Source organism: Lithobates pipiens, unplaced genomic scaffold, assembly GCF_037356315.1.
Source record: "Lithobates pipiens isolate NorthernLeopardFrog02 unplaced genomic scaffold, aLitPip1_a1.2 Scaffold_16, whole genome shotgun sequence".
NCBI classification, from domain to species: domain Eukaryota; kingdom Metazoa; phylum Chordata; class Amphibia; order Anura; family Ranidae; genus Lithobates; species Lithobates pipiens.
In genome coordinates, this window is record NW_027507748.1 from 114,503,420 (window position 1) to 114,521,675 (window position 18,256).

Below are 18,256 nucleotides of genomic sequence, written 5' to 3' on the forward strand. Positions count from 1 at the left end.
TACATTATCTAGATCAGTGATTGTTAACTTGTGATCTGCCTGAATGTTTTGATCATCAGCTATCCTTATTGTTAGGGTAATTTATGTGTGGCCCAAATCGATTCATTTTCTTTTAATGTGGCCCAGGAAGGGCAAAACGCTGGACCACCCTTGCTATACAGGATGAAACAGCCTATGCCCCTAAATTATTTGCCACCTGAGCCAATAATAGGCTTGTCTGAACATGGGGAAAAAAAAAAAAAAACACTCTGGTGAGCAGGAGCCTCAATCATTTTTTTATGAGATATTAGAGGAGACCCCTTTTGGATTTGGCACAAGATCCTGTTCGTTTTCATTGTACCCCACCGTAATCTAGATTTACCAAGAAATTTTCTTTTGCCAATGCAACTGTAATAAGTAAACTCTTACTGTTATTTTCTACTTTTTTGCACATTGTTGCCCCTTCCGTTACTTTAATAAATGGGCACAGCAGATCATCTCATCTGCATTCCAGAACAAATTGACATTGTAAGACTGAAAATGGTTAATCTAAATGGTGCATGAGCCACTTTCAGTCACATGTACAGATCCCCATCTAGGTGGATTATTATACTTTTTTTTCAGCTTAAAGCTGAACTCCAGGCACAAATATATTTCCCAAAAGCCACAAATTATATAATTCCACTCTGTGTTTATAAAATGCCTCTTCAAACTCAGATATCACCATGCAAATGTAGTAGTGACATCATATTGCTTTTCATAAGCAGAGCTGTAGGAAAGACCTAGCAGACCCACCCAGTACAGGCTGCCTGTAGAAAACTACAGAAGGGGGACAATAGCGAAATACTAATTCGCTATTGTCACACAACTGGGTGGGCTCAGGGGGCAGTGCTCTGCGCTCCAAGACCACTCTTTTTTTGAAGCCAATTAGAGCCTCAGGCTCTAATCCTGTGCTTCACAAAAAAATAAATAAAAATAATCCATGCGTTCGGTGCCCTGCATGTAGATTAGGGACACATGGTTTAGGGGGTCAGCCACTGGTGACTGGTCTTGATTAAAGGAAAAACTGCACAGAAGTAATGTTTCACACAGAGTTACTGCACAGATCTGGATACACAAAGCGCATTAAAGTTTTAAGTAAGAATACACACCCTCTTGTTATTAAACTGTATATGTAATTTACAAAGCAATTATCCCAGTTTAGCTTTAATTGTATATTTAGGAAAATTGTATTAACGGCTTCTAGAAAAAAGTTTTTTCAGGTTTAGCCTGAATCTACTACAAATTAAGAATAGCTCACGGCACTGCTGTGGACAATAGACATTTAACAATCACAGTATTTAATTAAAACACAAAATTACCAAAAAACAAAGTTAAAACAGAGTTATCGTACATAAATTATACTTGGGAAAGTGTTAAAGTTACACCTCACCAGTAAAAGCACAAAAACACAAACAAAACACATGGAGAAGCAGAAGCACATAGGCAGACCAGATATGTGGTATTACTTGCAGTGACTGTTACTTGTAAGTATGCATTGCTTCAGCCATTAACTGTGAATGTTCTATATAGAAATCAGTGACTATTTCCATCACAAGCTGCCTTACTTAAAAATACTGTGCATTGTTTTTCCATATCAGTAAAGCCTAACCTATGCAAACAAACACGAAATATTGTTTGAATGAATATCTTCAAGAGCTCAGAAAATAGTTCTTGTAAAATATAGTCAAAATGAAATGGTTACCACACTTTTATCTCAGTGTGTATTCCCCATGTGCAAAAAGAATTAATAATGGATTTCATTGGAGGAAACTAGAAAGGTTTATGGTCAATTTCATTTTAATATTTTTGAACAACTAAAACATTTTGTATATTTTCTTCCTCGACACGTTTTGTGTTACAAAACATTTACATGAGCCCTACTTTTTTTTGCTAAGCATAGATGGCTTTTTTTATAAGAAAGCCCCACACTGCTCACTGAGGCCTGATTCACACCTATGCATTTTTAGTGCTTTTTGCATTCTGCAGATTTGCACTACAGTTCATGTAACATGGTTTCCTATGGAACACGTCCTGTAGAGCAAATCTGCAAAATGCAAAAAGCACTAAAAATGCATAGGTGTGGAATCAGGCCTTAGGCAACCCATAAATGAGTCAATTTTCATAATGAAAGGAAAGAAAACTGCTAGATTCCTCCATCAACACTGTCAGTGTTGATGGGGGAATGCCTCCATCAAGTGGCTGGGCGCAGGGAGCTTCCCGGCCGGTGGAACACAATTATTATGGTTAATAGCTATAGCTGCTTTATGAAAATATTTGACAGGCGGGTTATACTCAAGTCAATCAATGGATTGACTTTGGAACAATCAGCCTGCCAATACATTGATTGAACATCGGCCGGTTCATCCTAAAGAAAACCCATATGGGCTTGTTAGGAGGTGGTAAATTACCAGACGCATTCTACATATATAGCCCATTCAGGTGCTTCAGATCAAAGCAATACATCAGTTTGCTGGAAAGCAGCCTCAAGAGCACCTACAGTGGGTATAAAAAGTCTACACACCCCTGTCAAAATGTCAGGTTTCTGTGAAGTAAAAAAATTAGACAAAGAAAATAATAATTTCAGAACTTTTTTCACCTTTAATGTGACCTATAAACTGTACAACTCAGCTGAACAACAAAACTGAAATCTTTTAGGTGGATAGAAGTAAAAATAAAAAACTAAAATCATTTGGTTGCATAAGTGTGCACACCCTTAAATGAATACTTAGTTGAAGCACCTTTTGATTTTATTACAGCACTTAGTCTTTTTGGGTATGAGTCTATCAGCGTGGCACATCTTGACTTGGCAATATTTGCCAACTCTTTTTTGCAAAAACACTCCAAATCTGTCAGATTGCGAGGGCATCTCCTGTGCACAGCCCTCTTCAGATCACCCCATCAGATTCAGGTCTGGGTTTTGGCTGGGCCATTCCAAAACATTATTCTTTTTCTGGTGAAGCCATTCCTTTGCTGATTTGGATGTATGCTTTGGGTCATTGTCATGCTGAAAGATGAAATTCCTCCTCATGTTTAGCTTTCTAGCAGAAGTCTGAAGGTTTTGTGCCAGCATTGACTGGCATTTGGAACTGCTCTACCTTGACTAAGGCTCCTGTTCCAGCTAAAGAAAAACAGCCCCAAAGTATGATGCTGTCACCACCATGCTTCACTGTGGGTATGGTGTTCTTTTGGTGATGTGCAGTGTTGTTTTTGCGCCAAACATATCTTTTGGAATTATGGACAAAAATTTCAACCTCGGTTTCATCAGACCCTAACACATTTTCCCAAATGCTTTTCGGAGACTTCAGATGTTTTTTCGCAAATTTAGCTGGGCTTGGGTGTTTTTCTTTGTAAGAAAGGGCCTCCATCTTGCCACTCTACCCCATAGCCCAGACATATGAAGAATACGGAAGATTGTTGTCACATGTACCACACAGCCAGTACTTGCCAGATATTCCTGTGGCTCCTTTAATGTTGCTGTAGGCCTTTTGGCAGCCTCCCTGACCAGTTTTCTTCTCGTCTTTCCATCAATTTTGGAGGGACGTCCAGTTCTTGGTAATTTCACTATTGTACCATATTTTCGGCACTTGATGATGGCTGTCTTCACTGTGTTCCATGGCATATCCAATGGCTTGGAAATTCTTTTGTACCCTTCTCCTGACCGATACCTTTTAACAATGAGATCCCTCTGATGCTTTGGAAGCTCTCTGCTGACCATGGCTTTTGCTGCAGGATGCGACTAGGAAAATGCCAGGAAAGATCTACTAGAACAGCTGAACTTTATTTGTGGTTAATAAGAGGGACTTTAAATTATGGCAGGTGTGTACTGACTCCTATTTAACATGAATTTGAATGTGATTGCTTAGTTCTGAACACAGTTACATCCCCAGTTGTAAGAGGGTGTGCACACTTATGCAACCACATTATTTTATTTTTCACTTCCCTCTCTAAAAGATTTCAGTTTATTTTTCAATTTAGTTGTACAGTTTATAGGTCACATTCAAAGTGGAAAAAGTTCTAAAATTATTTATCTTTGTCTCATTTTTTTTTTTTTTACAGCACAGAAACATGACAATTCAACAGGGGTGTGTAGACTTTTTATATCCACTGTATGTGATTATTCCTGCAAAATTATATTCATTATTATTATATTCACTTGGCTACAAAGCCTAAAGAAAAACATATTTTTTGTTAACCACAATAAAAAATGTTTAAAGAACCACAATCAGCAATATAACCTTACGTGTTCATCGTGACAAGTTTCCTTTGAGGCTATACCCCTGTCAATTTGGGAAGGCATTCTTAGTATTAACGAGGTGTACATTTTTACATTATCATGTGAGAAAATGGGGCAGTTTAGATTATTCTAGTAGCTCTTGCTATGAAAGGAAATGGTTTCTGAGGTAGAAGATATGCCATGGAATAATACAGTAGCTTTAGGTCCTCCAGCTTGCTCAGCAATGCTCCCTTATCTGGCTGCCTCCAAGATACTCTAAAGCTCTTTCACTGGCTGCCTCAACTGTTAGGCCGCTTCCTCATCCGTCTCAAATCTCCTCTAAAGCTCCTTCTTCTCCGGCCTTCAGGCTGCACTAAAACCCCTCCTGTGGTTACCATAAATATAGTTTAACCACTTGCCGACCAGCGCACGACGATGTACGTCGACAGAATGGCACGGGCAGGCAAATGGGCGGCAAACGTAAGTCCCTTTAAATTTGTCGCCCTGCCATCGGGAGCACGCCGGCGCGCTCCCACGCTGGTCGGGACCCCCATGAGTCCGGTCGCGGGACCCGCGGACTCTATCGCCGCGGGCATCCCCGCGATCGTCTCAGAGCGGCCAAATGAAGAAATGCCGCTGTAAACAGCATTTCTTCATTCTGCCTAGCAACTAGTGACACTGATCTCTGCTCCATGTGATTGGAGCAGAGATCAGTGTTCACTAAATGAAAGCCCAACCCCCCCACAGTTAGTAACACACCCCTAGGAACACTTAACCCCTACACTGCCACCCACTGGTTAATCCCTTCACTGCCAGTGTCATTTACACAGGAATCACTGCATTTGTATAGCAGTAATTACTGTATAAATGACAATGGTCCCAAAAATGTGTCAAAAATGTCCGATGGGTCCCCCACAATGTCGCAGTCACAATAAAAATCGCTGATCGTCGCCATTACTAGTAAAAAAAAAAAAAAAAAAAATTAATAAAAATGCTATAAAACTATCCCTATTTTGTAAACGCTATAACTTTTGCGCAAACCAATCAATAATCGCTTATTGTGATTTTTTTTACCAAAAATATGTAGAAGAATACGTATCTGCCTAAACTGAGGGAAAAAAATGTTTTTTTATATATTTTTGGGGGATATTTATTATAACAAAAAGTAAAAAATAATGTGTTTTTTTCAAAATTGTCACTCTATTTTTGTTTATAGCGCAAAAAATAAAAACCGCAGGGGTGATCAAATACCACCAAAATAAAGCTCTATTTGTGGGAAAAAAAGGACGTCAATTTTGTTTGGGAGCCACGTCGCACGACCTCGCAATTGTCAGTTAAAGCGACGCAGTGCCGAACCGCAAAAAGTCGTCTGGTCTTTGACCAGCAAATTGGTCCGGTCTGAAAGTGGTTAAAAAACCGAAAACCTATTTTTCTTTTTCCGTGCAGCTCTAAAGCTCACCACACAGATTACAATCTGACTGTACAATTTCCTTTAGATTTATTATCATCTATCTAATACAAGCGCCTGCAGATTGATTAGATAGTTTAGGTAGGTCCTTATATTACATAAATCTAAATTTGATTGTATAGACAAACTGTAAAATGTATGGTGGTCCTAACACCCCTCTTTCATTCCCTCGGGTTGTATAAAGCCCCTCCTTTAGAACTGATCTAAAGCTACCCTTTTCCTCGTGCCCAGAGTGTTTTAGGTTCCTCCTTCCCCATCTCAGAACACATCTAATGCCTATCTTTCCCCATCTCAGAGCTGATGTAGTGCCTCTCCTCCACCATTCCAGGACTGCTTTAATGCCTCTCCTCTCCCATCTCAGAGCTAATCCAATGCCATTTCTTCCTCATCTCAGAGCTTATCTAATGCCTCTCCTCGCCCATCTCACAGCTGATCTAATGCCTCTACTCCCCCCTCTTCTGAGCTGCTCCAATGCCTCTTCTTGCCCATCTCAGAGTTGCTCTAATGCCTTCTCAGAGGTAATGCCTCTAGTAAATTTCTTTTTACCCCGTGTTTAGCAGAGATTATCATCTTTCTTAATTTAACGTTGACTAAGCAACATACTGGATCAGTTACTGTAGTCTGGATAATAAACATTGTTGTAGTGCAATAAATGTCAGAACACAGAAAGAGAAGAGTAAAACATATCATGTCTGACCTGCTGCCCTTCATGTCTTCTAGTTCTCCATGAAGCCGGGCGTTCCTCTCTTCTTCCTCAAGCAGCCTTCGTTTTACAGCCCGCAATTCCTGCTGAACTTCACATTTAATATCATTGGCAACCACCACTGCTGTCTGTAAATCTGCTTGAAATCGCTTCCATTCTTCAGCATCCTCCTGTGTGAACAAAGAGTTAGAGGTGGCCCACATATCACTGACACATTCACATTTTAAAAAAGTAAATTCGCCCATTTTATCATTTGTATGGCCCTTTCCTCTGATCTAACTGCAGTGGCAAATCCTGATCTCCATACCATCTCAAATCACAGCAGAAGTGTCCATCTCTTCTTCTAATGCAGCAAAAGGTTGAGCATTATATTCAATCTTTTTTCATGCTTTTCATTAATATTGTGAGGATGATGGTACCCAGAAAGTGAATACTGATTCAGACCACTCCACTTGAAGTGACATAACTATAGGGATAGACTCCATCAAAGAAATGCAGGAATTCTCAGTCCAAGGTATGGGCATTGGGTACACCACCATATGGGTCTCAACATGCATGAGTCACCCAAACAGAATAACTACATTTCCAATAAACTATTGATGATGCACCATCAATTTGGAGAACAGAAAATGGACTGATGGAATGCGCAAAAATTTTTTTTAATAATTCCTTGTTTAAAGAGTTGAAAAATATCACTAGTGTACCAAATATTATAGGAGAAGTTAAACTTTTAACAAAAAATAAATGCCCATTTTTCTTGCAGGTAAAAAAACAAAAAACAAATATTATATATATATATATATATATATATATATATAATTTTTTTTGTTTTTGTTTCTGGAGCTTATAAAGCATTACACCAGAAACAGGTCTCCTGCAGACCTATCAGTGTATCTGTGTGACTGTATAATCTGACAGGAAGCATGAACGAACTTCCACAGTGCTCTACAGCGCCTTGGTAGTTCATTGAAAACTACAAGCCAAGAGCCACAAAGGCTGTCGGGATTGTAGTTTGCCATTCACAGAGGAGTGTGAATGAGTGGTGTGAATGAGTGGCGTGGATGGAAAACCCAGCTCGGGGCTCCGAATATGGGTGTAACATGTAATGAAAGGTGAGCTTAACCTTTAAGAAATCCAAATTGCACCATGTCCTATAAAAGTCACACGATCTACACCAAATAATGGTTGAGAAAAGGAGTATGTCAATATTTAGCATATTGGAGGTGTTCAGTAGGTCGCCAAGAGGATGCAGTGGAATATGTTTTGAGTACCATTGTGCAAGCCCAAGTCCAGTAAGAGTAAAAAATTTGTCTTGATGTCAGAAAACATACAACCATCGGAGTGCAGAGGAGAAAAGGCTGTGGGGGCTAGTCTAGCAGCATGGAGGAGTCTGCAGAAGCAAAGGGTCAGGTAAGTAAAATTTTTCTTTGAGGGCAAGTAATCCGATTTTTTTACTCGCTGGGGTTTTATCCTAAATGTTTATAATCCTGATGCAAATTTTTCCTGATTACTTGACGATAGCCAGTTTACTACTCTTAAAGCCTATTGTTATTCCTGTGTTGCCATTCTCAACCGTTTGCATAGTGGATTCACACTAATGTTTGGCATTTGATTAGTTGTGATGGGTTGACCTTCAGGCATATAATTTCTTATGTTTTCTTATGGCTTTCTATTTTTACAAATTTTTAATACTATTGAAAACAGAATTAAGTTACTTTTGTAGAGATGAATTCTACCCTTTTAAAGATTCACCACTCTGAGATTATGCCCAGCATTAAACATCAATAAAGTACAAGGCTCTCGCAGACTGGCAATGTTTACAAAAATGTATTAAAAAATAGGATTTTTATTACAGCTTACCTGTACAATCCTTTTCTTGGAGTACATCAAGAGACACAGCGCTTAAGTAATTAGGTTATGGGTCTCCTTCAGGTTTTGACACTGGTATACCCAATCGCTCCCTATATAACCCCTCCTCCTTCCAGGAGCACATCAGTTTTTATAGCAAAGCAATATACTTAAATCTCAAAAGAGGGGAGGGACTTCTGTGTCCCATGATGTACTCCAAGAAAAGGATTTTACAGGTAAACTGTAATAAAAATCCTATTTTCTTTATCGTACATCATGGGACACAGAGCCTTAAGCAATTACTTAATGGTATGTCCCATAGCAATGCTACTTGAGGGGAGGGAGAGAGACGACCCGCAGGGTACCCACAGACTTATACTGCTGCCTGCACCCAAAGTCGATATCCTCATACCTCCTTTCATGCACCTGATAAAAATGTTTGTCAATGTATGCACTGAAGACCAAGTTGCGGCCTTACAGATCTGAGCCATGGAGGCCTGGTGACGCACTGCTCAAGAAGCACTAACCGCTCTGGTAGAGTGCGCCTTAACTTGAAAAGGAGAAATCTTACCCCTTAACAAATACGTTTGAATTATAACTTGCCGAATCCACTCAGAAACAGTGGATTTCGATGTTGCCTGTCCTCTTAGGACCCTCTGGCAGAATAAGACATCAGTCTAACGAATGTGAGCAGTTTAAATAGATTTTGACTGCTCTCACCACATCAAGACAATGTAGTGACTTTCCTTTCCTGGAACATTGTTTTTGAAAAAATTATGGCAGGATAATATCTTGGTTCAGGTGAAAACCTGAAAATACTTTTGGCAAAAAGCCTGGACGAGGATGTAACACCACTCTGTCCTCGTGAATAATCAAATATGTCTCTTTTCAAGAAAGAGCAGACAATTCTGAAACCCTCCTTGCTGAGGATATAGCAACCAAAAAATATCAGCTTTCTTGTCAGAAGGACTAAGGGAATATGCTGTATTGGTTCAAATGGCTGTTTTTGTAACACTGACAAAACAAAATTCAAGTCCCAAGGGTTTAATCCACATCACCCCTTGCATAAAAACCCCAGACTAAAGAATGTGCAGCAAGCGGTCTTTGAAATATGATTGATAAGGCTGAGACTTGGCCCTTAATAGTACTCAGGACCAATTTCATCTCTATACCCATTTGTAGAAAGGCAAGAATTCTGCCTATGATAGATCTCCGTGGGTGTCAACCCTTGGATTCACATCAGGAAACATAAGCCCTCCAGACTCTAATATATAGTTCTGAAGCTGGTTTCCTTGCATTAATCAACGTAGAGATAACTGACCCGAAAAACCCACGTTTCTTCAGAATGCGGGTTCCAATAGCCAGGCCGTTAAATTTAGCGTTCGTAAAGTAGGATGGCAAAGAAGTCGAGGCAGCAATTGAATAGAGGGAAATGCATAGATCAGTGAGAACTGAACCCACGGTAGCACCAATGCATCTGTTCTGCATGCGAATGGATCCTTTGTTCTAGACACAAAGCTAACTAACTTTATGTTGAACTGGATGCTAGAAGATCTATGTCCGGAGTCCCCCATCTTTGACAAACAGCCGAACATATGTCGATGTGAAGAAACCATTCCCCTGGGAATAATCTGCCGACGACTTAAGTAGCCTGCGTGCCAATCTTCCATTCCCAGAATGAAGACTGCCGATAGGCACGGAATATTTCTTTCTGCCCAAGTTAGAATATGGTTCACTTCTCTCTGTGCTGAGAGATTATTGGTGCCCCCTTTGGTGATTGATATATGCCACAGCTGTGGCATTGACGGATTGGATCCTGGCAGGACAATCCCTTAACCTGGAAGTCCAGGTCTTTCGAGCCAGACGCACTGCCCAAATCTCTAGGATGTTGATGGGCAAGGCTCTTTCGGTTCTTGACCACGGTCCTTGGACAGTTGTCTACTTTAGTACTGCTCCCCAGTCTGAAAGGCTGGCATCTGTCGTTACCACTTTCCAGATAACAGGTCTGAAGGATTTTCCTTTCAGCAGATTCTGGTTAGTAACCACCAATTTAGGCTTTGGAACACCCTTGGTGACAACCATATTGGCAAGTCCAAAGCATGGATCGTCTTGTTAGCAGATGGAATACTGGTTTGCCACAGTCTCGAATGGAACTGGGCATAGGGAACTGTTTTGAATGAAGCCACCATCCCTTCTAACAACCTCATGCAAAGGTGAATGGAGGGATCTCCTTTTGACCTGACAATCCGCACCAACTCTCTTATGAAGTGGTCTTTTGCCTGGGCAAGAACACCCTGTTTCTGGGCTGTATCTATGATCAGACCCAAATAAGCCAGGTTTTTTTAGCGGTTTTAAGGGAGACTTCACTAGGTTGAGAACACAACCCAGACTTTTCCAGGTAACTGGTTGTAATGTGTACACCTTACTCCGAACACCAATTGGTCTATTAGCAAAAGATTGTCTAGGTATGCCAAGACTGTTTAAGCCCCTGTGCCCATGACCTGGCTAGACATGGGGCTAGCACTTTTGTGAACACTCGGGATGCTGCAGCTGGCCCGAAGGGCAAGGCTATAAACTGAAATGCTGCTGTTCTACTTCAAACCGCAGAAACCTTTGGTGAGCAGGAATTATATGGACATCCAGATATGCATCCCTGATGCCAATAGGCGCCAGATGTTTTTCTCCTTGTAGGTTAGAAACTACTGACCTGATCGACTCCATAGAAAGGAGCAGATCTTCATAAAGGGATTTAGATTCTTTTAGATCTAGAATGGATCTGTTGAATTTCTGCGTGGATCTGTACATGTACAGGAAACGCATGAAAAGGGCAGTGAAGGTTTTAAGGAACCAAAGAAAAAAACAGAACTATCAACTTACTCTACTAGAGGTAGCTTGAAAGAAGCACGAATCATCTTTGTAAGAGATTTGTACTAGCAATTTCTCAGATTGCGAGGCTGAAAAAAAGGTTCAACTCCAGTTGCCTCTTCCGCAGAGAAGTAATCCATTTGCCTTTCTTCCTGATCACCTGAGGGTAACCCTTCACCCTCTACCCACTGTCCTTGGATAGCAGATGCGGTTAAAGTTGCTAATTTTACTTCTAGGCCATGCAGGGCGGAGGAAAAACACATTTTCAATCATGTATACAGGAGCTGAATATGTTTCTCCTCTAGAGTCGAACAGTGGAGGCTGTCGCCACAGCCTAGAGGCCGCTCCCCCTGGTGCAGGGGAAGGAGTCAGTTTTAAATAAAAGGTCATTTATACCTTCTTTTTGGGCAAAAGAGTTCATTCCTGATAGAAATTATTTGGATGTATTTGACCAAATTCTCCCCAAATAATCACTCCCCATGAAAGGGGAAACTAGTCAGAAGCTTTTTTGCAAGATGCTTAGGCTGACCAACTCTTTAACCACAGGGTCCTACGCATGTCTAAGCCTTGCAAGGAAGAGCAAAATACATCTTCAGTCACGTATACAGGAGCTGAAGTGTGAAAAGCAGTTGCACCACCATCGGTTCCAAAGACTCACCCTGGCTTGCCATGTCAGATATCTCCGGAGAGGATGACAGTGTGGAGGCATGACTGGATTTCCCAGTGCCTGGGGGTGGAACTTTTGGTGCCTTAGGAGTAACCTTGGAAGCCATAGTGCCAAGCACAAAAGCAGAGGTACTATAAGAACTGTTCTATTTGCTGAGCAATAGTAGGAAAAACAATGACATCATAGATTAAACTAATGCTAAACAACGTCTTTTCCTGTACTGAAAATGCCTGTGTAAACCCCTCACGTGCTCCAGCGTTCCAGTGTCTTGTGGCAGCCTTGCTTCAGCTGCTCTGGTAGACAGCTTTGTGTTCTCAGAGCATTACTCAGCCATTTAGCTTTTAGTGTTTATCACACTGTTCTATAAATTGGGGGGGAGAGAGGAGACCCCCCCCCCGGCTGCAAGGACACACGCTTGTTTGTAGCACAGATTCAACAGGGTACACACATTCTTACTCCCTCTAGAGGAGTCTTAAGGCATTACAACATATGTTAAAAGAAAAGTCATAGGTGGACTCCTCGCTGCAGGATACTGTTGTAAACAGACAGATCCAAATTTCACCCATTACGGCGGGCAGCGTAGTTAAACCTTCAAAGATCGGGTCCCTTTTAACAGGGTTCCACTCCTCTGGACATGTGTAGCACCCTTCAGGACAACTTTAGGTAATGTAGCAAGACCAAAAAGAGTCCTGGTTCCTAAGGTCCAGCTCTCCAAGAGAAGCATTACAGGCAAAACCTTGTTCTTATATGCGAGGCCTGGGTACCATCCTGTGGCCGCATTGGCTTGGATGGATCCGGTTGTGAAAGCTTTTTAAATCCAGCATGGATCCCTCCTGGAGCTCCTCAGAGCACATCTTCACTCGTGACCAACACCTTAGACAATGGCAAAAAAGCTGATGTGCTCCTGGAAGGAGGAGGGGTTATATAGAAGTGAACTTCCTTGATAGGGTATACCAGTGTCAACACCTGAAGGTGGCCTATAACCCATTAAGTAATTACTTAAGGCCCTGTGTCCCATGATGTACGATAAAGAAAGGTGGTTCTCTATAAAGGCATTCAAAATTCTTTCCCATTCTCTTCTCCAGCTGCACCATTAGCTCCGTATCTTACTCCCAGAAAGATTGGTTGCTTTACATACCCATTTAGTCCTATCAGCAAGGATGCAACCGCAGTCCTGATTAATACATACAGGTTACAGTACCCCATTAAATAAATTCAGATTGATTGTTTAAAACCCATTTATGAGGCATATAAAAAAAAAAAATTACATTTCCGACTACAGATGTGACGCAGTTTTATGTGCTTAACACGATGGGTTACACTCTGGTTCATGTAATAAAAAGACAAACAAAATGTTTACTAGAATCTACCTTCATCTGCTTGTTAAGGCCCTTTAGTTGTCTCTCCAGATCTTGTTTTTGTTCTTCCAGTTTGTCAACTTTGTCTAAACAATAAAAATAATTTTTAATTTTCATGTGCTAGTTATATTAGTCATTACTAAATGCAATTTTAAGCTTTGGCCAGTGGGGGGAGGCATACCCAAACTAATGGTTTGCAAACACTGGAAAGAATTTGCAGGGCACCGCTTTGGTACTATCGCATGAAGTATAATATGAAAATGTAATATTTACCCATAACACAATGCAATCAATGTCATATCACTCGATTTAGTGATCTATATTTATATTGACCTGCAAACTCAATGTCAATGGAGAAGCCCTAATGACTTCAGGGACTTTCTTGGACTCAAGCAGTTCACTTTAACTTACACAAGCAACATGGCCATTAATAAGATATTTCCCACGTTAAACTTCTGTTTTACCTACTATTATGGAGTCGGGGTGCAGTGAGGATACTCAGAACGCCACTTATAACCGAAGACTTACTTTTGGTTGTACTGGCCACCAGCAGCAGCTGTTACACAACATCAGCTTACATAAAGGGGGAGATTTACTAAAACCTACTGTAGCACTGTGGTGGAGATGTGCATGGCAGCCAATCAGCTTCTAACTTCAGTTTGTTCAATTAAGCTTTGACTGCACCAGATTTTTCACTCTGCAGTTTTAGTAAATATCCCAATAAGAGTGTGCGTCAATATAGGAGTACACATTTGGATAAATGTGCCTACACATACAGACTACACAAATATGATGCTAGTTGTAAGCATTCTCACCTCCTATGTGAGACATACCTAAGGAAATGCATGCATTGATTAGCACTTGCAATCACTTGTCTGTGCATTAGACAATATAAAATAAATAATCATCCTCAAAATTCAATACCGATTAGAATGTTGTGAGGAGTGCAGTAATCCAAAGAGAATGATCTGCCAGAAGGAGGCATTGGGGAATGATTAGAACACACTGGATGGATTATATTTCTTAGATGACCTAAAACACCAGGGAATGTACTTGGAAAAGCTGCAATAGGCAAAGAAAAGTCAAGACTCGGGCAAGCATTGGTCCACTGCTTTCCCTGGAAAGACGTATGACAGGTTCAGGAAAAGAAGTTCAATAGCCAGTAGCCATGTTTTATTTCTAGGTTCGTCTGAATTTTTGAAGAAAAATGTCCGATGAAGCCCACACACGATCGGAATATCCAACGGAACAATTCCGTCTGACCTTTTCTGACAGAAAGTCCGGTCGTGTGTACGCGGCATTAGATGTACTAGCAGATTGAAATACACTAACAAATTTAAACCAAACTCCAACTAATCTTTTATAAGCAGTTAGAGCAACAGCTTTCTCCTTCTATGATAAAGGTTTTACATCAATAAAAGTTGATCATTGTAACCCCTGTTAGCATTAAATGGTTTGTCTTAGCTTTGTAACCGACACATTCTGCTGGAGAGCTTGTTCTTTTGACAACAGACTTAAGCTGGACCACCAGATGAAAATAGAAGAGGACTAAAAAAAGAAAATGAATGCAGCCAACACATCTAAGCATTGGTAAAATGCTAATTAATAAATGTTTGCCTTTGGGTTTAATAACGCTTCAAAGAATCTCGTAAAATCAGGTTCCTGTTTCACGACAAAACAAATTGTTTGTGTCCTTCGGTACAACAGCTCATTGGTTATTAGGACTGGACGGCCCTTTTCTGTTATAGAAGGAAATATAATTATTTCTTTACTTTGAAGATCAAAAGAAAAAAATGCTATGGCTAACTACGGTACTTCCTGCCTGGAAGCTTATCAGTGGAAGGATTTGGCTTGTAATTGAAGCTTTTAAGGGATTTTTGTTTCAGTTGTACAGCCTACTAAACTTGCACAGTTCTGGGTAATAATCTGAACTGCCTTAACGTGTTCCTGTAGTACCGATAAGTTTATTACACTGGTTATGATTTGCACAATAGAGTCCTTTTTGAAGTCATAGGGCACTCTAAAATAAAGCTGAACGGCTCTGCGTTCACTTTAACGTAGGATGGTCAGGACTATGGGGTTTCTCTAAGGTGCATGTGTAGTATTAAAGTAAGATATGAGCTACAAAATAAGTACTATACAGAAAGTGCGTCTGCTATCAGTAAAAACTATCAGCGCTAACAGTGTTTTGCAGGTTTTTTTACAGTGCCTTGAAAAAGTATTCATACCCCTTGAAAGTTTCCACATTTTGTCATGTTACAACCAAAAGTGTAAATGTATTTTATTGGGATTTTATGTGATAGATCAACACAAAGTGGCGCATAATTGTGAAGTGGAAGGAAAATGAAAAATGTTTTTCAAAATGTTTTACAAATAAACATCTGAAAAGTGTGGCGTGCATTTGTATTCAGCCCCCCTGAGTCAATACTTTGTAGAATCACCTTCTGCTGCAATTACAGCTGCAAGTCTTTTTGGGGATGTCTCTACCAGCTTTGCACATCTAGAGAGTGACATTTTTGCCCATTCTTCTTTGCTAATTAGCTCAAGCTCTGACAGATTGGATGGAGAGCAATTTTAAAGCCAAAAGATTCTCAATTGGATTTAGGTCTGGACTTTGACTGGGCCATTCTAACACATGAATATGCTTTGATCTAAGTCAGTGTTTCTCAACTCCAGTCATCAAGATGTCCCAACAGGTCATGTTTTCAGGCTCTCCATTATTTTGCACAGGTGATTTGATCAGTTTCACTGCCTTAGTAATTACCACAGCCATTTCATCTAAGTGAAATCATGAAACATGACCTGTTCTGGCGCCTAGAGGACTGGAGTTGAAAAACACAGATCTAAAACCTTCATTGTAGCTCTGGCTATATGTTTAGGGACGTTGTCCTGCTGGAAGGTGAACCTCTGCCCCAGTCTCAAGTCTTTTGCAGACTCTAACAGGTTTTCTTCTACGATTGCCATGCATTTGGCTCCATCCATCTTCCCATCAACTCTGACCAGCTTCTCTGTCCCTGCTGAAGAAAAGAATCCTAACAACATGATGCCACCACCACCATGTTTCACAGTGGGGAGGGTGTGTTCAGAGAGATGTGCAGTGTTAGTTTTCCGCCACACATAGCGTTTTGCTTTTAGACCATAAAGTAAAAATGTTGGTCTCATCTGACCAGAGCACCTTCTTCCACATGTATGCTGTGTCCCGTTCATGGCTTCTTGCAAATGGGAATTCTTCTGGCTTGCTTTCAACAATGGCTTACTTCCTGCCACTCTTCCATAGGAGGCCAGATTTGTAGAGTGAAATAGTAATGTGTACAGATTCTCCCACCTGAGCTGTGGATCTCTGCAGCTCCTTCAGTTACCATGGGCCTCTTGGCTGCTTCTCTGATTAATGCTCTCCTTGCCTGGCCTGAAGGTTTAGGTGGACGGCCATGTCTTGGTAGGTTTGCAGTTGTGCCATGCTCATTTTTGGATTAAGTATTGGACAGAGATGTTCCAAGCTTGGAATATTTTTTTTTATATAACCTAACCCCGTTTTAAACTTCTCCACAACTTTATTCCAGACCTGTCTGGCGTGTTTCTTGTCCTTCATGATGCGGTTTGTTCACTAAGGTTCTCTAACAAAACTCTAAGGGCTTCACAGAACAGCTGTATTTATACTGAGATTAAAACACATACAAGTGGACTTTATTTACTAACTAGGTGACTTTTGAAAGCAATTGGTTCCACTGGATTTTAATTGGGGCTATCAGGGTGAAAGGAGCTGAATACAAATGCACACCACGCTTTTCACATATTTATTTGTAAAAACAAATTGAAGACCATTTATCATTTTCCTTCCACTTCACAATTATGTGCCACTTTGTGTTGGTCTATCACATAAAATCCCACATTTACATTTTTGGTTGTAAAATGAAAAAATAGGAACATTTCAAGTGGTATGAATACTTTTTCAAGTTACTGTAAATACTGAATATTTATGTGACACTTTACATTTGTTGTATTAGCAATTACCAGGAAGACCTGTCACCGAGAACAGAAGGTAGTATATGCCCATCAACACAATCTTTTTCCTTAACCACTTGAGCTCTGGAAGATTTTACCCGCTTCAGGACCATGCCATGTATTGCTATTTGGCACTGAGTTACTTTAACTGGTAACTGCACAGTTATTCCCTTTTTTTTGGCGATATTTGATAGCCATGGGTTTTTTTTTTGCAGTATTATTATCAAAAAAAAAAAGGTAGACAGAAAATGTTTTACTTTCTGCTATAAAACATATCCAATAAAGAAAACTTACATTTTGACTAAAATACAGGTCTTTAAAAAAAGAAATTCCCAATAACTGTATATTGATTGGTTTGCGTAAACATTCTAACACTTACAAACTATGGTATATACAGTGCATCCAGAAAGTATTCACAGCGTTTCACTTTTTCCACATTTTGTTATGTTACAGCATAATTCCAAAATGGATTAAATTCATTATTTTCCTCCAAATTCGACAAGCAATACCCCATACTGACAACATGAAAGAAGTTTGTTCGAAATCTTTGCAAATTTATTAAAATAAATCACATGTACTTGAGTATTCACAGCCTTTGTCATGACATTTAAAATTGAGCATCCCGTTTCCACTGATCATCATTGAGATGTTTCTACAACTTGATTGGAGTCCATCTGTGGTACATTCAGTTGATTGGACGTGATTTGGAAAGGCCCACACCCATCTATATAAAGGTCCCACAGTTAACAGTGCATGCCAGAGTACAAACCAAGCCATGAAGTCCAAGGAATTGTCTGTAGACCTCAGAGACACAATTGTATGGTGGCACAGAAAAATGTCTGCAGCATTGAAGGTCCCAATCAGCACAGTGGCCTCCATCACCCGTAAATACAAGAAGTTTGGAACCACTGGGAAAGTTCCTAGAGCGGGCCGCCCGGGCCAAACTGAGCAATCGGGGGGAGAAAGACTTTAGTCTGGGAGGTGTCCAAGAACCTGATGGTCACTCTGACAGCGCTCCAGCATTTCTCTGTGTTGAGAGGAGAACCTTCCAGAAGAAAACCCATCTCTGGAGCACTGCACCAATCAGGCCTGTATGGTAGAGTGGCCAGAC

The 18,256-nt window shown here is 40.4% G+C and overlaps 1 protein-coding gene across 5 annotated transcripts in view; it reads right to left on the bottom strand.

Moving 5' to 3' along the window:
• SPECC1 (sperm antigen with calponin homology and coiled-coil domains 1) overlaps positions 1–18,256 on the bottom strand; it is a 580,298-nt gene that overhangs the window by 170,751 nt on the left and 391,291 nt on the right. For all 5 annotated transcript variants that reach the window (XM_077480312.1, XM_077480311.1, XM_077480313.1 and 2 more), the window contains 2 exons: positions 13,156–13,229; positions 6,400–6,575 (listed from right to left, as the gene is read on the bottom strand). In XM_077480312.1, the coding sequence (XP_077336438.1) occupies positions 6,400–6,575; positions 13,156–13,229 (250 nt within the window). The remainder of the gene's footprint in view (positions 1–6,399; positions 6,576–13,155; positions 13,230–18,256) is intronic.